Below are 25889 nucleotides of genomic sequence, written 5' to 3' on the forward strand. Positions count from 1 at the left end.
ATGTGATAAGATAAAGTGTGCTGTTTTATTTTTGTTGGAGAAGAAAATACTGACAACATATTTATCATACTGAATCTTAAAATTCTTAACACTCCTTGCATTAACAACACATTCTGATAATATGTTCCACTCACTGACAATTCTCCATGAAAAAAAATCTACTCCTCACACCCCTCTTCACCACACTCTTACATAACTTCCAGGGATGACCTCTGGTTTTTCTCCTCTTGCCTTCTACTCTTTTTTATAATCTCATCTGGATTAATCTGATAAAATCCTCTCACTAACTTAAATGCCTCTATCATATTATCTCTTTTCCTCCTATCCACTAACCTTTGAAATCCACATTTTTTCAACCTTGCTTAGCCAGCATTCCAAAGTCCTGATATTGTCTTAGTCACTCACCTCTGGACCGTTTCCAATGTCTTCACATTACATTGAAAACCAGGTGACCAGATTTGAGCACAATAGTTCAAGTGTGGTCTGACCAGTGATTTATGCAGTGGCACAACCACTTTCTTATCCTAATATGTTAAATGTTAGAGCACTTCTTATCATAGTGGCACTATGATGTACAGCCTTTATAACACTTGCAATATGCCCACAAAAACTTCAGTTCGCTATCAACCATCACTCCCCAATCTTGAATCTCATCCACTTCCTACTGTATGGCACTGCCATTATAGTACATAGCCTTATATTTCTGCACTCCAAAATGCAACATCTTTCAATTATTAATATTAAAACTGCAGCCTCACTCCTTTGTCCAAGTGAAACGTCTATTCAGTATTCATCATGCACTATTACATGCACTATTTTTTTTATTATTATTATTATTCTTACTTGACACCTCCAGGGAGTCCAAGGACTCATCGTGGGAGGGCACACCACTCTACTTTGCTAAATACATCTCATCCTCTCCACTACTATTTAATTCTCCAACTATAACACTACTACCATCAATGGCATCCATTGCCCATCATCATCAACAACAGTATTTTTTGTCTGTGAATTGCATGTGTTCTGAAAGCCAATTTGTCTGTACACAGGATGAAAAACTCAAGTTTCCAGGAGAAAAAACCATGCTACTACTCTATGAGATCAGCAATTCACCTTCAACAGAAAAAGCTTATATATATAAGGATTCCACTCATCAAGACGAAAATCGAACTCAGGACTTTTCCAATCATAGGTCATAATGTTCCCATAGCTGTAGCGCAACTGGAAAAATGCTATTTTTCCAGTTGCACTACAGCAGCTGTTTCTTTTTTTTCCATCTTTCACTGTCTCTCTCCCCCCCCCTCAAATAAATGTAGTATCTCCCTCCTTTTATCTTTTATATTCAGAGGTCAGTGTGAGGGCTTTTGTGAGGTGTAATAAGTGTTAAATGTACTTATTACCAACGATGAGTAATTTATGGTTTAAAAGTGCAAGTTGTAAGAGAGTACGTGTAGGAAATGTTTCAAAGGTTAGTGCCAGTAGATCACGTCAAAAGAGTAAGAATAAAGTAGTGTATCCTACTCATAATAGGACAAAAAATGTATCAGAATGAGCATTAGCAAAAGTGACCAAAATATGAGAGATGGCATAGATAATATGAAGAACAAAGTGACTGTAATGAGAAAGAGAGACAGAGAGCAGTAGGTTGTGAGATAGGTAATATTGCAGTAATAGAAACAAAAATAGAGGATCATAGTAAGTTTACTAAAATCTCACTGCTTTGGCAGTGAATGCATAATACTACAAAATGGAAGTTGGAGAAACTGGAAACCGCTTATTAAGTATATCAGGAAAGCTAAGAAAGGAATTGAAAAATGAGAGATAAAAAAAAAAGAAAAAAAAAGGGAAGATGCAAAAGAGCAGAAAGGATATATGGTGTTATTGTGATTAGAGGTGTAATGAACAAGTGAATAATGAGAACATGTTTTCCTGGAGCAAAGATTCATGATGTGACTGAGACTATATATATATATATATATATATATATATATATAAGAGAATAAGTGGAAGCTACAACAGATTTGAGAAAAAATATGAAAGACTTGGTTGAATGTTGTGAAAAAGAAGAGCAAACGAGTTAAGAGCCTCTTGCCAAGGTATGACATGAATGAGCGGAGGCAGGGAGATGTGATTGCTAATGATTCAGTGCATAGACTATATTTGAAAAAATGGCATGAAGTATTGTTGATCTATGGATTGTTTTGATTGCTGAAAGGATTTGTATGTTGAAAAGATTGCAGGGGAGATTACACTTAAATGGATTTGGTGTTAGGTGCTTGGACAAATTATCATTCAGTGAAAAGAGAAGTATTATTATTATTATTATTACCCCAAGACCTCATGGAGTCAAAGACTCATCTATGAGGTCCTTTTATCTCACACACATCTCATCATACTGCGTCTTAAACACATTCAAACTCCCTGCAGACACCACACTCTCAGGCAAGGCATTCCAATCACTCACAACTCTGCACGAAAAAAACCTACTCCTCACTTCCCTACTCACACCCTCTTTATACAGTTTCCAGGGATGACCTCTGGTTCTCCCCCGATCTCCCACTATTTTCTGTAGAACTTCTCCAGCATTTATCCTATAACAACCCCTTACCAACTTGTAGGTCTCTATCATATCTCCCCTCTTCCTCCTGTCCACCAGACTCTTCAAATTACATCTTCTTAATCTTTCCTCATACTCGACATTCCAGAGGTCAGAAACTACCTTAGTCAATCGCCTTTGGATCCTTTCCAACATCTCTTCATCCTTCTGAAAACCAAGTAACCAAATCTGGGCACAACAGTCCATGTGTGGCCTATCAAAGCTTTATACAACGGAACAAGAATCTCCCTACTTCTACACGTCATTGTCCTCCGCATCATTCCAAGAAGCCTTTGGGTTGTCTTCAAAATTTTGGCTATGTGTCCCCTAAATTTCAGATCCTTATCCACTATCACCCCCAGATCTCTTATTTCTTCCACCTTCAATAATATATCCTCACCAAGCATAAATTTTGCATCCCATCTTTGTTTTCCAAATTTTAAAACCTTACATTTTGCAACATTGAACTCGCATCTCCATTTCCGTGCCCAATCACTCAATTTATTCAAGTCTTCTTGCAAGGCCACAACATCTTCACTACTCTTCATGTTTCGTCCCAACTTTGCATCATCTGCAAACAACTGAATATTTCCATCCAAATCTTCACCTATATCGTTAATATACAAGTTAAACAGTAATGGCTCCAAAACAGACCCCCTGAGGCACTCCACTAGTGACTTTCCTTTTCGTGGATATCGCTCCCCCATACACAACTTCTCGATACCTATCAGATAGCCAGTCTCCAATCCAGTGCACTAATCTAATATCCAACCCCATCTGCTCTAGTTTGACTACCAATTTATCATGAGGTACTATATCAAAAACTTTTGCGAAATCTAAGTATATTACTGTGTATCTTTCTCCTCTGTCCAAGGAAGCAGTCACTTTATTGTAATAAGTCAATTACTAAAACATAACCTCCCTTTTGCAAATCCATGCTGTACATCAAAGATAATACCATTGTTGTCTTCCCAATTCAGGATCCTAGTTCTCACAAGCTTCTCCAACAACTTAACCACAACACCTGACACACAGATAGGTCTATAGTTTGATGCTTGAGTTCGATCACCTCCTTTACGAAATGGCACAATCTTGCTCTCCTAGCACTCCTTAGGGACTTGACCAAGTGCAAGACTTATATTAAAAAAATATGTCAAGACAGGTGTCAACTCCCTGGCATATTCCTTCAGAATACATGGCGATATATTATCAAGTCCCACAGCCTTATTAACATCTAGTTTACTCAACTCCCCAAACACCTCTTGCTCACTTACAGTCAGTCTCTCCTCCCCATTATCTACTGCTCTCAATCTCTCCATGAAGTCACATTCACAAGATTAAAGGACTTTTATGAATTGCTCATTAAGTATCTCCACCACACATTCTCCAACAGCTGTCTTTATACCATTTTCTTCTATCAATGTCATCCTTCCATAATCATTCTCTCTTTTGCTGGCTGCATATCGAAAGAACTCCTTAGGATTCTTTTTGGCTTCATTAGCTAACTGCTGTTCATACCTCTCTTTAGCTACCCTCGCCAACCAAGTCACCCTCCTTGCCTGGTCTTTGTAGACCTCATGGAATTGGTTATTTCCACTTCTCTTATGCTGCCTCCACAATGCCCTCTTTCTCTGTATTGCATGCTTAATTTCTTTATTCATCCATCTCACACCTACCTTATTTAACCTTCTCACCCTTGGAATACACTTAGACATTGCATCTACTAGATAGTTTTTGAAATTCCCCCAAGCTGTATTGATCTCTTTTCCAGCTAACTCCTCATTCTGTGCTACAACTGCCAGCTGTCTATGAGCTCTTCATAATCCCCCCCCCCCCCTTGTAGTTCCACATATACCCTTTTCTCACAGAGGTCCTCACACTGCTGGCAACCACCCAGGTAATCAACTCATGGTCACTCTCACCAATTGGTGGATGATTTGACACTTCATTTATAATTACATCCTCTGATGAGATGACCAAATCCAAGACCCTCAATCCTCGTGTGCCCTTTGTTACATACTGTCTGAGGTAATTATCCCTCAAAAACTCAAGAAACTTATTTTCTTTACTTCCCATTGCTATCTCATCATTCCAGTCTATATTGCCATAATTAAAATCACCCATAATGATCATCCTTTTCTTAATTACTTGGCTAATTTGATTGTACATTTCATTATCACCATCATCCACATTACCTGGTCTATAACAACATCCCACCAAGTATTTGATTCCATTCACCTCTATCTCACACCATGCTGCCTCAAAACCACTGGCACTATTTCCCTCTTGCATCTCTGCTTTATATAGAAGTACTCTTTCTCTATTATCAGTAGCACTCCCCCTCCCTTTTTACCCCTTCTGTCCTCACGAAACACATACCCTTCCATCTCTATTCCTGTCAGGATGTCATCCTCTTCCAACCATATCTCATTTATTCTGACAATTTTTTGGTGAACAGATTCAATTACTGCAACCATTTCATCTGCCTTGTTTCTTATACTTCTAGCATTTGTATACAAACACAACAGCTCATTTCTGGATCTACAGCTAGTCCCTCTGATACCACTCACTCGAAGTGATCTCTCCATGCTCGACTGGGGACATTGCCCTTTCTGCTTATTCATTTTAAAACCCTTTTCAATTCCAACTGTTTCCTCTTGATCCTAGGTCATCCCATTTCTTCCTGTCTACACATGCTCTCACCTCCTCTTGGAGCATCCACCTTTCTCACGCTGTGTACCCCTGTCTACTCTGAGCCTCCCCATTTCCCTGCTCCTCTTGCACACCCATTCTCTCATTTTCAATACTCATACCACTCACTTCCTCATTCATAACCACCTCTTCAATCTCTCCTGTCTGCTCTTCTGCTCTTCCACATCACTTCTCGCTTGATCTGATTCATTCTCTCTCACTCTACTCACTTCTCTACCTTCCAGCAGCAGTCTCTCTCCAAGCAACTCACACCATAACCACTCAAATGCAGTCCATCGCTCCCATACAGTTCACTTCGTCCCTCAAACTCATTCCACATGTTAACAAACTGTACTTCCATCTCCTCACGCATTTCAGCCAACATATCATTCATAATCCTTGCCCCACTGCCTCATTTCACCACAGTCATACCTAGGCAACACGTTGACTACCCTTCCTGTCACACTATTCTCTTTTATCCTTCTAAATAGCCTCCTAACATCCAATCTGATTTGCTCTTTGTCCTCTCTCAAATCATTCGTGTCGATTAAAATCAACTCCTTTGCCTGCTCCCTCCTCATATCCAATGCCTTAATCACTCTACTCATTTTACTGCCTGGAAAACATACCTTGTGCATCCTATCATCCAGCACACCTTTAACAATGGAGTTGCAATATAACACCACTCGCTCATCTTTCATTAACTCTTTCATGCCATCATGATTAGTTTTAATAGTTTTTACCTGAATTTTCTTAATTATTTTATTCCGCATCCATTTCGTCTCTTTCCTCATCCAATCCAATTCAACTTCCGAATCTCGCGTCACATTCTCTCTATCATTCATTCTTTCTAATTTTCAAACTCTCGACACCCTCTTCTCACTTTCACTCTCATTCATCCTTCTGTGCTTCCGTACTTTCGTTCCAACATGCATCCGCCTTTTGCTATCATTCATTCTTTCGATTTTTTCCACTTTCGATTTCTGCATCACGCCATTTCCAGTTTTATTCGTTCCCTCAATTTCGTTTCCTTCTGCCACTCTCGCCTCGCTTTTGTCCTTATCAACATCCATTGCAGTTTTTAAAACACTTGTTTTCTTTTTTACTGATTTTTTAACATTCTTTCGCCTCTCTTTTACACCATCCTTCTCTTTCGAACGTGCACTCATTTTCCCCACAACATTCTCGCTACTAACACTTTATGTCATTAATTTCATATTTGCTTTCATCAGTTCCTTGTTCAGGTCACACTTCGCACACACACACCCTCCTTCTATCCACCCTAAACATCCACAAAAATCATGCATGTAATTGAAAAAATACATATAACACACCTCACACTTAACGAAACGTGTAACAACAGCTCCAGATAGAGATAAACATTCTTGGAATGTTTATCTCAATCTGGAGCTGTTGTTACACGCATCCGTCATGAGCGCCCTCATTGCAGGAGGTCCACACTTTCATGCAAAATCATCGAACCATGGCTTAAACTTATTCACAGTTTTTGCACTCACCACACTTTCAAAATCTCTTCTGCATTAATCTGGTAACAACTCTTGACCAACTTGTACGTCTCATTCATGTCCCCCTCCCCTTCTCCATCTTCTATTTACAAGACTCTGCAAGTTGCATTCTTTCAGTCTGTACTTATATCCCACATTCCATAGACCAGAAACTAAATTTATGAACTTTCTCTGGAATTGCTCTAATATGTTCTTATCCCCATAAAAATCAGGTGATCAAATCTGCACACAGTCCATATGCAACCTACTCAAGACATTATACAAGGGAACCATAACCTTTTTGTTTAGAGGACAAAATATGTAGCTGCATGCTGCTACAGGCCAGGGTCATTTGAAGAGGACTGTGAACTGCATAGACAGATAAACAGTATGGATACAAGTAGGACTATCATTATGTGTAATTTCAACTATGAGGAAGACTCAAGGAAGAAAAAAGCATGCAAAATGAGGACAAACAAGTTCACACAGTTTCCAGTGTGATGACTACCAAGGGATTCATGATGAAAGAATATTTAATCTAGTAACAGCATCTCAGAATCTGTATTAAATAATGGATCTGTTTTAAGTGCAGTCAGAGAGAGAGTCATGTACTTTTAATTTAAAAGATGGTAAATTATCTGAGAGTTGTGAGTAAATTTGGATATATATGGACTATAAGGTAGGTAATTTTGATAGACTGAAAAGGTAACTTGTAGCAGTCTTGCACGATTAGTTTTATTATCCATTCACAAAAGAACAAGTGACTTGGGTAAAGTACTTATTATAATATTAACAGATAAAATAAGGAAACAATTGGAAAAAAATCTAGAAGATAAGCAAGCAGGATTAAAGAGAGAGAGAGAGAGGAGTATAATGCATAAATGTTCATACTAAGATTAATTCTGGAATAAACCCTTCTTAATAATAGAAAATATTTATACTTGCTTTATTGACTGTCAGAAGGAATTCCACAGCATAGCTCAAAAAGTGCTATGAGCACTGGAGCAGACAGTAACCTGATATTACAGAATAGCAATGATATTATTATTATATAGGGATATCCATAGAGTCAGAAGATTCATCATGGAGACATATTATTTAGATAGTATTGATAATTCCTCTCTACAAACTCATCCACTTCATCAGTGGATGAGTTTGAAGAGAGGAATGTTCCCCGGCAACCCATTCCATTCATTCATCATTCTCCAAGCAAAAAATCTACTCTTAGCACCATTGCTAACCACAATCTTTCCATGAGTGTCCCCCTCGTTCCCTCCCTTCCTGCATATTGAAAAGTCTTCAGTATGAATTCTATAAAACCCCTTTAATAACTTAAACGCTTCTATCATATTTCCTATTTTTCACCTCTCAGCTAGTTCTTGAAGCCCACAGGCCTTCAATCTGTTCTCATAAGGAGCATTCAATACACGTGCCACTATCTTTTGTCACTAACCTCTGGATCCTCCCATCACTTCATCCTCGCAGAATCCAGGTTACCAGATTAGTATGCAGTAGTCAAGATGTGGGCTTATTAAAGCCTTGGGGGGGGGGAGGAACAATAATCTCCCTATCCATGCTTGTCAGTGTATTCTTCAACAACCACATAATCTGATGTGCTGTTTTGGTTACCTTTTCAATGTGCCCTCTAAACTTCATCTTCCTCCCCACAATCACCCACAAATCCCTAGATTCATCAGTTTTCTGCAGTTCATTTCCATCATTATAGTACACAGTCTGTGATGTCTTCTTCTTTCCAAAGTGCATTACCTTACATTGAATCATGTTAAATTGGCGGCCATTTACCTTTGCCTATTCTGCTAGTCTGTTTAAGTCATCCTGCAGAATTTCTACATCACCTTCATTTACTGTTGCTTTTCCCAGTTTTGCTTCATCAGCAAACAACTGAATATTTCCCATTAAATCATTTCCCATATCATTGCTTTACAAGCGAACTTCTCCAGGACTCAACTCTTCCATAAATCATTCTTTAATATTTGTCCATCATCCATCCCCATTTACTTCATTTCATGCAACGGAGTTCTAAGTAGAATCCTGTCAAATGCCTTTATAAATTTGCTGTATCACTGAATAGCCATTTACTTTATCCAACTCTGTTGTCATTTATTATAAAAAGGGAGCAAATTACTAAGGCAAGACTTACCCTTCACAAAACCATATTGGCTCTTATAAATTATCATATTCCTATCCACCTGGTTCTCAATTCTGTCTTTTACCAATTTCTCCAATATTTTAACCATCATTCCTGATATACTGATTGGCCTGTTATTTGCTGCTTCTGTCTTGGACCTTCCTTTATGCAGTGGAAGTGTTTTGCCCTCTTTCTACTCCATTGGCACTCATTTCTGAGGCTTAAATTACTTTTGGAAAGAACAATGGATGTAATGGATGTTATGAAGGAAGATAGAGGGGGGGGGGGGATGTCAATTTAAACTACAAGAATCAATAATCCAAGGTTTCCAATGATATTTTATTGAAGAGCATGAAGAAGAACTAGAAAGAACAGTGCTAAAGTTTAGTGGTCAAGGTAAGAAATGTGGGTTGATAAACTTCATTTCCTAGTGAGCAACATCATTTAGACCATAAAAAGGATATGAGAGTTCAGATAACAAAAGCAAATGTAAGGTCTACAGACAATAGACAAGATAAGGAAAAGTAAATGATGAGCTTTGAAACAAAGCTGAGATTATTGGAAATGTGTATTCACAAATGCTGCCTATATATTTAAGACATGAGTAATGGTCAAAGACTCTGAAGTGAATACAGGCATTCATAGAATGTGCTTTGGAAAAAATTGTACAAATAGAAAGAATGTAATGGGTAATAAATGAAAAGCTCTTCAAAAAAAGTAAATCAAAAATGAGAATTTAACACAGAAAATAATTAGCAGAAAACTCGAGCCTTTCGGACATATCTGAAGGATGGGTGTTAGCAGAAAAATCAAAACTTTGATTTTTCTGCTTACATTCATGGAGGGTATAAACATATGGGTAGACAGATGTAAACAACCAGAAGAAAGTAGTAGATAATGTAAAGGAGTGGTGTGGGAAGAGTTTGCATGAGTTGAGCTGCCTAGTAATCAATAGAAAAGGGTGGTAAAGAATAGCAAATCATCAATGCCCTGGTTTAATGTCCATTAAACATCAATGATATTTGTTTAATGGACATTAAATCAGGGCATTGATGATGCCATTACTACCATCATGCTCACATTTATCATTCTGCAGGATGGATGTCATTTACAACATTCTCTCTTCTTCCCATGTCCTCTCTGTACACACATATTCACATAGATGCCATTTATTATTTTATTCCTTCACATTATTCAACCCATTTGAGTTATTATTATCATTGCATTAATTGACATTCTTAAATTTGGAGATTATATTATTATGAAATTCTACCTAAATAATTTCATGTTTTATTTTATTATCAGATCCTTGTGAAAGTCCAACAGCGTGTGGCACTAATGCTCACTGTGATGTTGTAAATCATGAGAAACATTGCTCTTGTGCTCTTGACCTTACAGGAGATCCATATGTTGAATGTTTGAGAGGTAATAAATTTTATTTATGATTTTAAATCATAAAGAATTATTCTTATTTTCTGCCAATGATTCACTTTCACTGAGTTAGTTATTCTTTTATTTATTTTTTGTATTTTTTACTTAATTTTTATATAGCACAGAAATCCTGCTCTGAGATCAAACATAGAATGTTTTCAAGCCAGTTTAGGCTTCCTGAAGCAGAGCAGTGGTCTCACATTTAATGATGAAATTCATTTCCCACCTAAAGACAATCGCAAACATCCATGCTCACAGGGTGGGTGTGTACGTGTGTGTGTGTGGGGGGGGGTGGACCTGTGATCCATTGGTTAGAGAGAGTGGATACGTTAACCACTTGGCCAACCAGGCTACAGAGTTTAAGTTTTTTTTCTTCTTTTTTTATGTGAATCTCACCAATGGAAGGTTGTAAATCTACAATACATGGGGTTTGATAATCTGAAACCTTACTGTAGAGTTCAAACAAACTTTTTCAAACTACTTCTGGCTTCTAATAACTTGCAGGTTGGTGGTCTCACACCAGGTTATGATCTACCACCTGATTACTCATATTTTGCACATGTACTTAATTGTTTAAATTACTAAATGCTTGAAAATATAAGGATTATATTAAGAAAATTAAGCAGTTTTACTTAGAAAATATTCATTATAATTTAGTTTGCATACATACTTACTTGAAATCTTTTAGTGGGATGTTTCATAACAAATATGATCTTCAAAGCGAAATATTTTGAACCAAATTTTTATAAAATCAGATATTAAAAGATTAATAATGTAGACAGCTTCCAATACTGAGACCACGTGTTTTATGATAAATAACGAGCTTAATAAAATATCATCCTACAAGTTTCATAAGTCATCGTATTAATCGCCATGGGTATTAGCGAAAATTGTATCAAAAAGATACTAGAAGCAAGTAATTACATATATTATATGTTATCAGAACATATGAGATGGCATATAAATAAGTAACCAGAATAAAAACATTAAATTAATTACTGTATATGTGTTGGAACAATACTAGTTGCTTCTATCACATTCTGTAGCATCATGTGTACCATATCCTAGGTCTGCAGCATTTAAGTTTTTAATGAAAGCAGACCAAACTTAGTGTAGAATTAAGCCTTGATTTTTGTTATATTGTGTGGGGATCTGCAGCATTCATGAAGCTTCCTTGAACTTGTAAAAGAGTTATGATCAATACAAGGCATTTTTGTTTGTTGCCAGACTACTTGATTGCCTGTGGTAGTTGCATGGAATTCCAAACCTGATTTATGCCATCTCATTTTTTTTGACATCTCTTATGTGTTCAGACATGCAGATCTATCCCCTTCCCTTCCATCTGGGTTACATAGCAGATGCCACATGAGCAATGAATCTTATAAATGCTTGGTTTTTCCTGGGATGATGTGGAGGTTTTGTGGATGTAAAATCTGGAGATTTTATGCAATGGTAAAAAAAGCCAAGCCACTTTAATTATTTACTCATGGAGCAACTTTGACTTTGTAACAGCTTGATGTAAGGTATCATGAATGCATTCTTAAAATCTTGTTTAAGTACAGGAGCTGTTGGAGGTGTATTAAGAATTTTATTGATCATCTTGGGTTGTAAGTCTGATGACTTGTGAAACTTCTAGGGTTGTGTTTTATTAAACTCGTTATTTATCTTAAAACATGTGGTCTCACTACTGGAAGCTGTCTACAGAACTGCTAAACCACAGAAACTTAAATAATGTTCAGTTATGAAGGGATAGATGAGATGATTAAAAAGAATGTAAAGGAAATAAGACATATTGGGGTACTGGCAAAAAGACAATCCATTCCATCCCATGTTTCTTTTTCTGTTAGGCTCAATGGCCTATCATAGCCAAGTAGCTTGGCATTGTATAAATCTGATGTCTAAAACAGTTCACAAGATTCTCCAAAGTAATGCTATGAAAGGTAAAAAAAAGATTACAAAAATGCTATAGTCATACTGTAAATTAATGGTATATCAGAAAAATAGATAGAAACCTGCATAAATACATATTAAGGCAACATTCAAACCTCCTGCAAAATTAAAACATGATGCTTAGCTCATTCAAAGATCCATTTACTTATCTTGCACACTCAAGAGGTTACAAAATCCAGTGCACCTACAACTTATCCTACTTAGGGGTAATAGGGCACATAATTCCAATAAGAAAAGATGAACACAAACACCACATTAAATTCATTCACTATGGTAAAAGGCCTGTCAGACCATGCACTCCAAACTTGTCACAGAATTAACTGGAAAGGCACCAATTCCCTATACTGTGCCAGAATGAACCTGGTTTGACAGAAAATTCAAGGAAGCTTGTGAGATGCTGATTCATCATCCTAATCCTAACAAGAATGATAGATTAGTAATTCCAAGAGTCGGAAGACCCATTTGCAACCTATATAGTACCTGGAACATGATGGCACAACCCTGACACAAAAAAAACCTTAAGATAACGACTGTACATTTGATGTAGTTCCAGTGTAAATTTTTTGATACTATGTATATTATTATACTTATTATACATAAAATTTTTATTTTATTTTATTTTCTTGATTATTTATTTTATCATCAAAGTCATCATTAAATTCCTGATAATATACCCTCAAGGGGTGTACAGGATATGATAGTACTGCATGAAAAATTTACATCATTACTAACTTCCTATCTACAATTTTCCTCCAAATTGGTCTGTTAAATGTTAAGACTCCAATATTATCAGGTCTTATATTTCTGTCTTCTAAGGCACTTTGTACTGTATCAATCCACCTATATCTTGGTCTTCCTCTGGGTCTTTTTCCTGCCAACCTGACAGAGAACACTTATTTTGCTAATCTTTCTTCTTCCATTCTGCTTAAGTGACCATACCACCTGAGATTAGCTCTGCTAATGCATTCCTGGATGCTAACATATCAAGTTCTTTCCTAATATCCTCGTTTTTAATATGATATTGCCATCTGTTCATGCACCTAATCTTTCTCAGGATTCTTATGTCTGCTGTCTCTAGTCTTTTTGGTCAAGTGTTTTACTTCTAACCCAGCTCTCAGATCCATAAGTTAAAATTGGTTTAAACATGCTTGTATACAGCTAATTTAGTGTTTTGACTGATTTCTCTCTTATTCCATATAAATTTATTCAGTTGACTTCTTACCATACCAGCTTTGTTGATTCTGTTGTCTATTTCGATATTTAACTTACCATCTTCATTAAAAATCACGCCTAAGTAGCTGAAATGTTTTACTTCTTCAACAAGTTCTCCATTCATAATGCAGTTGATATTTTCAATGTTTTTGCCTATTTTCATTGTCTTTGTCTTTTTAATGCAGCCCTTCATACGATATCTATTCCAACAGTTATTCAATTTAGTCAGGGAATCTTGCAGACTTGTAGTGAATTTATTTATAAGTACACATCATCCACATAAAGCAAAGAGCTGAGATTAACACCTCCAATTTTGATATCAGGTTTAATACCACTTTCCTTCATAATGTGATGAAGGAAAGTGGTATTAAACCATATAGATAATGAATAAGAGAAGGGATGATGTACCTCCCTGCCTGACACCAGATTTAACATTAAACCATCTTCCTGTACTTCCTTCAATTCAAACAGCTCACTTACAACTCAAATAAAGACTAAGTATTGCTTGATATAATGCCCCATTGACACCATATAACTATAGAGTATTGAATAGCTTCTCTCTTGGCACCTTGTCATATTCCTTTTCCAAATCGACAAAACTTAAATACAGATCTTTGTTATATTCCCATGCTTTCTCGACTATTTGTTGTAAAGTGAAGATCTGATCCTGACAGCCTCTGTTTGGCCTGAATCCAGCTTGTTCTTCACCAAGCTTTTCTTCCACAATCCTTCTCAACCGTTTCTCAAGTATACTTGTATAGATCTTGCCAGGAACACTCAGTAGGGAAATACCTCTGTAATTCTCACATGCAGTTTTATTTCCCTTTTTATATATGGGTACTATGAGAGCTCTACTCCAATCATCGGGAATTCATCCCTCTGTCCAGGCTTTCTGAACTATGCAGTGCAGCCACTGTAAGACTTTTATACCACCATCATACTTCAGCATTTCTGGTTGAATATCATCTACTCCTGTTGCCTTTCCACATTTCAGGCTTTTGATGGCTTTTTCTACTTCAAGTATAGATATGTATTCCTGACTGCATGCCTGATCAGTGGTTTTTACCACTGTGCTGTCATCACTGCTTGTTATTTATTTTATTTATTTATTTATTCTCACCAGAAGTCAGGCAGATGTAGATGTTTAACAAAGAAGTTAGATTTAGCATACTTATGTGCGGTGTCATGTAGCTTGTGTCTTGTTCATATATATGTTTTTCTGATGATGACCTTGATATTCTTGATTGTAAGCAAACTAACTGCTCTAACACATGTTTTAGTCTCCATAAATTCTGCAATGAATGACATTCTTTGATTTATGACTCTTGCATATCTTCTGTGACATACTGCTTGAGGTGGTTTTCTCTCAAAAACTTGAGAAATTTATTTTATTTACTTCCGGTCGCTATCTTGTCATCCTTGTCTATATTGCCATAATTAAAATTACCTTTTCCTACATCCTGTTTGCTTAGCAAATTTGTTTATACATTTCACATGTCACTCCCCTCCATATTGCCAAGTCTATATCAACATCCAACTGAGTGTTTCATTCTGTTCACCCCTGTCTCACACTATACTGCCTCAAAACCACTGCCACTGTTTCTTTCTTGCATCTCTGCTTGCATGGGAACAACTCCTTTTCTATCATTAACAGCACTCCACCTCCTTTTTTACCATTTCTGTCTTCATGAAAAACATCATACCCTTTCTATTTCTCTTCCTGTCAGGATACTGTTATCTTCCAGCTATGGTTCATTGAAACAACAGTTTCTTGGATGAATGAACTAAATTAATGCTACAGTTTCATTCCTCTTATTTCTAGCATTCACATACATAACAGTTAGCTGCTGAATCTATGTCAAGTTTTGCTGATACTGCTTATTAGATGTGATTTCTCCGTGCCTTTCGGAAGCCATTTCACCTCTCTCATTACCTATCCCAGAACCCTCTTCAAAATCAACTGTTCCTTCTATATCCCTTGCCTTCCTATTCCTTGCTTGTCTACTCATTCACTTCTTCTTCATACATCTTTGTTTACTCTTATCCTTTTGTATGTCATACTTTTCAGTGTGGTGAACAAGGCGGTGTAAGTTGAAAGTTTATTTTTCACTTGGTTAGAATATAATAAATTTAGTTTAATCCTTTATCCAAGTGTGAGCAAACAAAGTTTGCACTTGAAAGTATCTTCAGGACTGGGGTAAGGTGGTACAACTCCAGGGCAACTCCTTGCAAAGGTGGAGCAAGCTAACATCACTCCTATCTCAGTATCTCCCATAATACAAAACACATCTCTTTGCGGATATGTCTAATGTTATGCATTAAGGGAAGGGCCACTACCCAGACTAGTTTCGACCTTTATTGAGGTCTCTTCAGTGGGAGCCAGGCCCAAGTGGAGATACCAGCCAGGAGCATTAGCAGGTGTTGTACCACCTTACCCCAGTCCTGAAGATACTTTCAGGCACAAACTTTGTTTGCTCACACTTGGATAAAGGATTAAACTAAATTTATTATATTCTAACCAGTGAAAACTAAACTTTCAACATCTTTCTCTAAATCCGGAGTAATTTATTAAAAAGGTGGCACACCATTTGGCAACTCCTATAGGTAGAGATGACCTTGCTAATGCTTCTGGCTGGTATCTCCACTTGGGCCTGGCTCCCACTGAAGAGACCTCAATAAAGGTCGAAACTAGTCTGGGTAGTGGCCCTTCCCTTAATGCATAACATTAGACATATCCATAAAGAGATGTGTTTTGCATTATGGGAGATACTGAGATAGGATTGATGTTAGCTTGCTCCACCTTTGCAAGGAGTTGCCCTGATGTTGTACCACCTTACCCCAGTCCTGAAGATACTTTCAGGTGCAAACTTTGTTTTCTCACACTTGGATAAAGGATTAAACTAAATTTATTTTAAGGAGGTGTAAGATATGATGGAGTATGAGATGGAATATTTCAAAAAGATTTATATATAACAGAATCCTGGAAGAAGCTTCATTGTTGTACTTCTTACTATAACATAAAACATAAACTACCAATAGTCAGTGATATAAGCAGTTTATTCAGAAATTACTTTGTTCTTATTTGAGACATGTTTTTTTATTTATTTATTTTTAAAAAAAATTTTGGGACTTTGAATGTTCATGGATTTTTTTTTTTTTTAAATGTAAAGCAAGTGTCAGATGTGGTGCTGATGACCAGTGTGGACTTGGAAAATACTGTGAAGCTTCTTATTGCAGAGGTAAGTATATTTTATCTAATTTAATTATATATCTAGTAGATCTTTAATATATTTTTATATTTAATATATATTTAATATAAATTTAATTATTATTATTATTATTTGACACCTCCAGGGAGGTCCAAAGATTCATCGAGGGAGGGCATCCACTCAACAACTCTCTATCTCCACCACCCACAATCTACAATGAACCACAGCTACACTAATGCCATCTACCACCCACCACTGACATTAGTATTTTCACAGACAATCGTAAACATCCAAGCCCAGGGCGGGATTCAAACCCGCAGCGTTTTGGCTGGAGAGTGGATATGCTAACCACTCAGCCAACCAGGCTGGCATTATATTTATATAATTAAATATATATTTATAATCATCACTCACAGAAAAAGAAAAAGCCATTCTCCTGGCATCATACTTTTCCTCAAATGCATAGAAGATTTTGTTAAATGTCTCCCAACTATTTTAAAAATACCCAACACTTTTTTTATATCATGTGATGATACAATGGACGTGAGCCCTTTTACGGGTAGGTATGGCACCATCTCAATACCCCCTATTTTATCTGAGCTCAGGACTAGTATAGCTGATTCAGATTTATGGCTGGGAGGGACCATTTCATAAGTATTCCTGTAATCTGTGTGTGTTCACGAGGCCAGTTTGCCTGTTCTGGGGACGAAAAACCCGAGTTTCCAGGTGAAAAAAAAAAAACCTATCTCTGTATGACACTGGCAAACTCACCTTTCTTTGAAAGAGACAAGATAAAGATTCCTCATATCACAGATAGCAATCAAACTCAGGTCTTTCCGACTAAAGGGCTTCATCTATACCGACTGAGCTACGGAGGCTCAGCTAACACTCGATGCCTCCTATGACCTTTCATCAAAAAGTGATCAGAAAGATTCTGTCCAGAGTGGATACCAAAGAAGTCCCCCTTGTTCTTATGGAATTTCCCCAATCATTTTAAAGAATTGCACACAACTGAGTTGACTTCTGTTCTATGTCATTTTTTATGACATTTTTTTCTGCCACACCCTGGAAATTAGCTCATGTCCAACCCATTCCTAAATAAGGGTAAAATCCTTATTTAGGAATGATCCTTATCCTAAATTAGAAAATCCTTATCCTAAATCCTTACCATCAAACTACTGCCTAATCTCTCTCTCTCTCTTTCTCTCTCTCTCCATAATGATGGAGAGAACCATCAACTCCTATGCTGCCTTGCATGTACTCCACTAATAAATGACCCCTTGCATTGATTGCACCAATGCCAATTAACAGGGGATTTGTTCAGTTAAGTACCATGGAAAAGTTTGGTGAATCCTAAGTGGCTGCACTTATCTTCAAGGCTTTTGACCAGATTTGACACAAGGATTTAGCCTGTTCCATGACTTCTGCAGATAGAGTTCCAGTTTTCTCAATTGATGCACATTGCATGTGATAGTAGACAGTTCCCTATCTTGATATGCAACTAATACAGGAGTCCTGAAAGGTTCTGTCCTCTCACCTTCTATATATCAATGACATGCTCTAGTCACAGTTTTTCTGAAAACAGTGTACTATATTCCTCCTTCTCACTTGCCAAACTTTGCACCACACAAACCACCACAACTTACTGAGCAACAACCACTGAAACCCTAATTTTCAAACCATAGAAAAAAACCATAGAAAGTTTTGAAGAAAAAGAGGAAGGTACCTTTTAAAATGAAAAGTTATAAAGGTCTCATTAAGATTATATATCACCATATTGGATAATATGTTTTTTTTCTGTGATCTACAGAAGCTCTTTTGGCTTGGAAAATCATGAGAACTGTGTACCACATACACAGGAATATATAATTGAGACAAATAAAATAAAGCAAAAACTTTTATTTGCCAAATATTTCAAACTGTGAATAACAGGTCATTTTAGTGGCAGGCTGGTAGAACATTAAAATAGATTATTTAAAAAACAGTATGAGCCAAATAGTATAAAGAACAGCATGATGTGGGTGAAATGTATTAATCAATATATAGATTGAGAAAAAAAAAAACTGTTGATCACTAACAAGAATTAGCCTTTCCAGATTTTTTGGCATGGGATGCAGTCCTTCAGATTTAAATTAGATGATTCAGTAAGCCTTCAGCACACTCTCTAAATAAACATTTGAATTTGAACCAGCATTGTTGGAATAAACATATTCTAGACCAGAAGATTCAGTGATCATCATCAATCTTATGTCATACTAGAATACGTCCCAGGTTTATTATTAATGATATATGATTAATGTAGAGGGCTAGGCGAACGGTCGTGTTTTCAGGGAGCTCCCGAAAGCTAAGTACAATTTTGAATGGAAATTAGAATATATGTTAAAAATCATAATGTAATATTGTCTAAATTTGGTAGCTTGTTGTGTCTGTGTGATTTTGGTGTAAATTCCGTTAATTAATTTAGTATTTAACGATACGTTTCATAGATTTGAATATGGCGGCAATGCGACGTAAGATAATGCCGTCCAAAAATACGACGGCATTGTTCAAAAACTATAATGTGAGAGAATTTGTCCAATGTGATGTGTGTGGAATGTATGCATTCCCGAATGAGGCTGGAGTTTGGATTGAAAGTGATAGTGGTGAGAGAATGTGTAGAAAGTGTATGCAAAGTGAGGAGTCGAAGTATGTGTCAGGTTGTGAGACAGTTATGGTTGAAGAAAGCCAGAATACGAGTGAAAATAGTGGCTCGATAGGGAATTGCGGTGTACAAGATGGCAATGTGAGCGGTGATCTAAGAAAGAGCGAGAGCAATTATACAGAAAGAGAAAATGGTTTGAATGATAAAAAAAATGAGGAATTATTTGTAGGAAGTGAGATCGCTAGGCTGTGCTCAGTGATACAAAATGCGCAGCGGCAATTAGAGCACCTGCAAAACTCTTTCCAGAGTGATTCGGCTAACGTAAATAAACAGCGTGGGAGAGTTTCTGAAATGAAGGAAAGAGTGTTGTATGGTGACTCGTTATTAAGAGGAGTAATAAATGGAGTGTAACTAAATCGTACTTACCGGGTGCGAAATTAAGGATGTAAGTGAGAGTATTAGAGTGCAAAAACAGAGGGTGAAAGAATTAATAATTGTGGCGGGTACGAATGAATTGAAAGGTGATAAATTTTTTATGAGAGAGGACTTGAAAGGATTGTTAAAGGTAGTGAAAGAAAAGAGTGACAGAGTTAGAATGGTGAGTCTGTTACCGCGATATGACAGAGAGGAGTTTAGAAGGAGGGCCATAATCGCAAATGACATTATGCGCAGGTTATGCGGACGGTGTGGTGTGGAATTTGTGGACGTGTTGGAATGAGTTTGATGGGCGAAAGGACTTATACAAGATGGATGGCCTGCATTTGAATGGACTTGGTGTGCGGAGACTGGAAAAAGTGTTGCTGAATGAAGTGAAAATGGATGTGCAGAACCAGGGAAACTAGAACTACCAAGGAGGGGGGGGGAGTGGATATCCAGACATCAGGGAGCCAGTTGAGTGTAAAAATGTATATAATGTACCTGAGCCAGCACTAAGGACAAAAAATGGGAATGGGACATTTAGAATAATGCATCAAGATAGGGGTGGGAGGACAAAGGGATCACTGCAATTCATGTATACTAATGCCAGGAGTATTAGGAACAAGAAGGAAGAATTTTTGGCCTTGATTGGCTCTTCCTGGGATAGAATGTGTAGGTTATAGTATGTTTAGGAGGGACAGAGAGAATAAAATTGGAGGAGGGGTGTTATTGATGATTGCTGATGAACTGCAGCCAAGGAGAATTGAAGTATTGCAGGATAGTGAAAGGAGCTCATTTGAGGCTATTTGGTGTGAGATTGACACTGGCAGAATAAAATATACAGTTGGGTGCTGCTATAGACCAGGTGATGGAATAGATGGTGAAGATGGTATGCATAAACAAATTGATGAAATGAGTGGAAGGAGGGTAATTATTATGGGGGATTTCAACTATGGTAACATTGATTGGAAGGAGGAGAGGACACATGTGAGGAAGGAAATGGATTTTATTCAATTATTAAGGGATAACTATCTGAAACAGCATGTAATTGAAAATACTAGGGGTGTGAGAGTGCTTGACCTGGTAATAGTATCTGAGAATTTGACTGTAATGAATATGACCATGTTGCTACCTATTGGTGAGAGTGATCATAAGGTCTGGGAGGTGGCTAAAGGTGTGCAATTTGTGATTAAGACAGGGTATATGTGGAATTACCGTGCTGGCAAGTATGACAAGCTTAGGAGATTGCTTGGATCAGTGCCATGACATGTACAACTGCAAGGGCTGGACGTCGATAGAGCATGGGAAGTGGTCAAAGAGCATTTACAGGAGGTTATGGCTGATTGTATACCTAAGGTCCGAATAGTGAAACAAGTAGGGGTTAAATGGATGAATAACACCATTAAGCTTGAGCTGCAAAAAAAGAAACAACTATGGAGGGAATTTAAAGAAAGGGGTGACCTGCAGGCACACGAACGGTATAAAGTGCAGGCCAGAAGGGTAACGAGTGTGGTAAAAACAGCAAAAGCTGATTATGAAAGGAAACTAGCTATGCAAGCAAAAGATGAAAATGAGATACTGTACAGAGGACAGCATGGCTTTGTGAAGGGTAGATCATGCCTCAGTAACTTGCTCAAGTTTTATAACAAGGTGATGGCTGAACTGGATAAGGGTTTATAGTAATACTGCTGGACCTGGCAAAGGCGTTTGACAGGATACCACATGGAATTCTAATCCGTAAACTACAACATATGGGAATGGATATAGGGTTGGTGAGATGGATAGGTGGGTGGCTGATGGAGAGATATCAAAGAGTAGTTTATTCAGGAGTAGAGTCCCAAAGACGGCCTGTGACTAGTGGTGTGCCACAGGGTTCTGTTTTTGGACCACTGCTGTTTAATTTGTTCATTAACGATATAGGGAAGGATCTAAGAGGAACAGTTCATTTGTTTGCTGATGATGCAAAGTTCGGTAGGGCAATAGTGAATGCAGAAGATGTCAAAATCTTGCAGGACGACTTGGATAGATTGGAGTTCTGGACTAAGGAGAATGGATGTCAATTTAATGTGACAAAATGTAAGGTTATGCATTTCGGAGTGAAAAGATTAGCAGCAGTATACCACATTGGTGGAACTGTACTCCAAGAGATTGATGAGGCCAGGGACTTGGGAGTGTTGGTGGATAGGGAGATGAAGTTTAAGGGGCACATTGCGAAAGTAGCTAAATCAGCTCATCAACTCACTTGGTTGTTGAAAAATATCTTGAAGAGCAGAGACAAGCAAGTTATTGTACCTCTGTACCGAGCCCTGATAAGACCTCATCTCGACTACTGTGCCCAGATTTGGTCACCTCGGTTCCTTCTTGATGGGGAGGAGGTGTAGAGGATCCAGAGGCGAGTGACTAAGATGATAGCAGGTCTATGGAATGAACCATATGAGAACAGGTTGAAGATTTGTGGGCTGCAGAAACTAGTTGATAGGCGGAAAAGGGGAGATATGATTGAGACATTCAAATTGCTAAAAGGATTCTATAGGATTAATTCAGATGATATTTTTGAGATCAGAACTGGTGGTGGGAGAACTAGGGGACACCCATGGAAGCTGGGCAAGAGCGTGGTTAGCTGGGGTGTTAGAGCTGGGTTCTTTACTTTTAGAGTGGTAAATGAGTGGAATAAGCTGCCAGAGTCTGTTGTGGGTGCTATGACAGTGAGCGAGTTCAAGGCAAGGTTTGATAGATACTGTGAGGATGTTGAACAGTTGTGTGAACATGATGTTTAGGGCCTCTCTCAATGAGTCTAAGGAGTCCTGGAGTAGCCCGTAGTAATAATAATAATAATAATAATGTACTTGTAATATTTTTTTTCCCATAGAATGACTGGGTTGTCTGAAACAGAAGTGGTGACAATCATTGGGGATATAAATGCCACAGGTAAATGTAAAAGTGAGAAAAAAATCAGTAGGTTTGTTTTTCAAGAGCTGAAAAATTTCCCCTACGTCAAACCCATAAAATCCTTTAAGCAACTTAAATGTTTCTATCACATCCCTTCTTTTTCTCCTATCAACCAACTTCTGCAATCCAGACACACCCTCAATTGATCCTCAGAGGGAACATTCCACAGACCATTCACCATCTTGGTCTCTTGTCTCTGAATCATCACCACTTCCTCATCCCCAAAAATATCAGAAGACCAGACCTGAGCACAGTAATCCAATTACAGTACTCAGGATGTATCAAGACCTTATATTGTGGACGTATCATGACCTTATAAAGAATAATAACAACTTCCTTATCTCTACTTGTTAGTGTGTTCTGCAATAGCCAAGTAATCTTATTGGCTACCTTAGCAATATGTCCTCTAAACTTTAACTCTCTGTCTGCCATCACCCGAAAATCTCTAGCATCATCTATTTCCTGGAGTACGGTTCCATTATTGTTATTATTATTATGTGACACACCCAGGGAGTCCAAGGACTCATCATGAGAAGGCACACTACTCTACTTCACTAAATACATCTCATCCTCTCTACTACTACTTAATTCTCCAAACTACGACACTACTACCATCAACAGCATCTATCGCCCATCATCACCAATGACAGTATTTTTTGTCCGTCAATTGCATGTGTCTTGAAGGGCGATTTGACTGTACGCAGGATGAAAAACCTGAATTTCTGGGAAGAAAAAACCTTCACCTGAAAAAGCCCATATAAGGATTCTTCTTGTCACGATGAGGTTTGAACCCAGGTCTTTTCCAGTCGAAGGGCGCAATGTTCCATTCTTCTTCCAATTGCGCTACAGTGGCTACAATAGAAGTACAGTGTTGTGGTACACAGCTTGTAATCTGTGTATCTTAAAATGTATAACTTTACATTTCTCCACAATTAATACCCATTAACTTTTGCCCATACTGATAGCTATTTAAATCATCTTGCAAGCTCTGCACAACACCTTGATTAACTATTGCTGTACCTAATTTTGCATCATGAGCAGATAACTGAATATTTTCTTTAAGGTTATTTCCTGTATCACTTATGTACAAATTAAACAATGGTTCCCAGCACTGAACCTCGCAGCACACCACTAGTCACCTGTTTTGACTTGAATCTGCTCCTCCATATACCACTTTTTGATATCTGTCGAGCAGCCACTTTCCTATCCACATAAACAGTGTCATATCCATCCGGATTTGTTATAATTTGTATAATGGAGTTCCAATGTGGTATTCTGTCGGATTCCTTTGCAAAATCCAGAATCATCATGTAGCCATTTCTTTATTCAACTGAGCTGTTACTTTACTATAAAAAAATTACTAAATTACTATGGCATGACTGACTCTTCATAAAACCATGTTGTTGCTCATACAGTACATATTTTTATCCACCATTTATCCACAATCTTGACTTCTCTTTTGACCAATTTTTCCAGTATTTTTGGCACCACACCTGAGATACTGATTAGTCTATAATTTGCTACTGCAGTCTTAGAACCTCCCTTATCCAAGGGAATTACTATGCTCTCTTTCCACTCCCTTGGAACTCTTCCAGAGCTGAGACTTGAATTAAAGAGACTAGTCAGCAGCATTGCCAGTTTCCTTGCACATTCTTGCAAAACCCAAGCTGATATCCCATATAATCCCACTACTGTATTTACATTGAGATATTGCAATATCCTAAAAATCTCCAATTTATCCACTTCTGTTCCCACATCACAGCAGTAACCTCAGATTATATACCCTTGCAAAGTGGTCACTCAGTGACTCAACTATTTTATCTACTTCTGTCACCTCATACCATTAGCACTCATTAAAGGTTAATCTTCTGCAATCATTCTTCTTCTTACTTGCCACACAACAAAAGAACTCTTTGGGATTTGCTTTGGCCGCTTGGCTAGATTCTTCTTGTAATCTGATTTTGCCTTTTTTGCCATGCTGGTCATCTTTCTTGTCTGAGCATTTTACTGTTCATGAGTTTACTGGTCACTTTTTTCCTTATATACCATCCACAGCATTTTCTTCTTCTCATGCTTAATGAGGTGACACTTGTACAATTCAAAGGCATCAATCTCAAGTGTCATTATGACACGCATCGCCGTAATTTTAGTAAAGAATTTCCTCTTGGCTTAGATCTTAGGCGAACTAAACTTTCAACTTTGAAAGAACAACTCCATGGTCAGAGTAAATTGATGTACATGTTTACTAAAGAGGTTGATGTTACTATCGAGACTTGTTTTAGAGAGAAGGAGAAATTTTTTCCTCATCTCGAAGACATTCAGTGGTTGTTAGACATGGCATTTTTCACCAATGTTTTCCAGCATCTACAGATATTAAACATTTCACTTCAAGGGAAAGAGAAACTAATAACCAATCTCGCACAGACTGTGCTAAGCTTCCAAAGCAAACTGCAACTTTTCCAGAGAGACTTGGAAAATAAAACTTTCAGTCACTTCGTTTGTCTGAAGAAAATACTGACAAATTCTCCAGGAGTGGAATTAGAAATGGGATCTTATGTTAGCAAATTAAATTATCTGGCCAAAGAACTCAACAATCAATTTTGCAACCTTTGAGAACTTAAGCCATATCCGCTTTTTTGGAAAATCCTTTCTTCACAAACGTGCTTGAGTACAGTTGTCCTATTTCAAAACCAATTGTGATGGATGTCACAGCTGCAGAACTGGAGCTTTTGGAACTTCAAGAGGAAGAAGGACTGAAGCTAGCGAAGCAAAGTGGATGTTCTGTTTTGGAAGCAAGTTCCGGACCAACAGTATCCAACACTTAAGCAATGTGCCAGAAAAACTGATCTCCATTTTTGGGACTACGTACTCCTATGAAGCTCTATAGTTGACTCTTACATTTATTAAATCTAAATAATCTGTTTTAAATGATGAACATTTGAATGAGCTTGTAAGAGTTGCTTTAACTAATTACACACCTAATTTTAAGTAGCTTACTAAGAAACTGGATACAAGGAAAACCTCTACTAGTAAATAAATAGCTAAAATTATTGTTTCGACTTTAAAATTATTCTGATTGTTCAAAGTAAACATTCAATGTGTTTTGAATTAATCAAACTTTTTTTTATTGCAGCGGTAA

General features: G+C 37.5%; 1 protein-coding gene across 1 annotated transcript in view; it reads left to right on the forward strand.

Moving 5' to 3' along the window:
- Positions 1-25889, forward strand: part of LOC150101923 (uncharacterized) — a 1001066-nt gene that overhangs the window by 689837 nt on the left and 285340 nt on the right. Inside the window, exons 98-99 of the mRNA XM_090399931.1 lie at positions 10247-10366; positions 16705-16773. Coding sequence (XP_090256057.1) covers positions 10247-10366; positions 16705-16773 — 189 coding nt within the window. The remainder of the gene's footprint in view (positions 1-10246; positions 10367-16704; positions 16774-25889) is intronic.

Source organism: Typopeltis vanoorti, chromosome 11 (genome assembly GCF_054136105.1).
Source record: "Typopeltis vanoorti isolate ZY-2024b chromosome 11, IOZ_Tvanoo_1.0, whole genome shotgun sequence".
NCBI classification, from domain to species: Eukaryota; Metazoa; Arthropoda; class Arachnida; order Uropygi; family Thelyphonidae; genus Typopeltis; species Typopeltis vanoorti.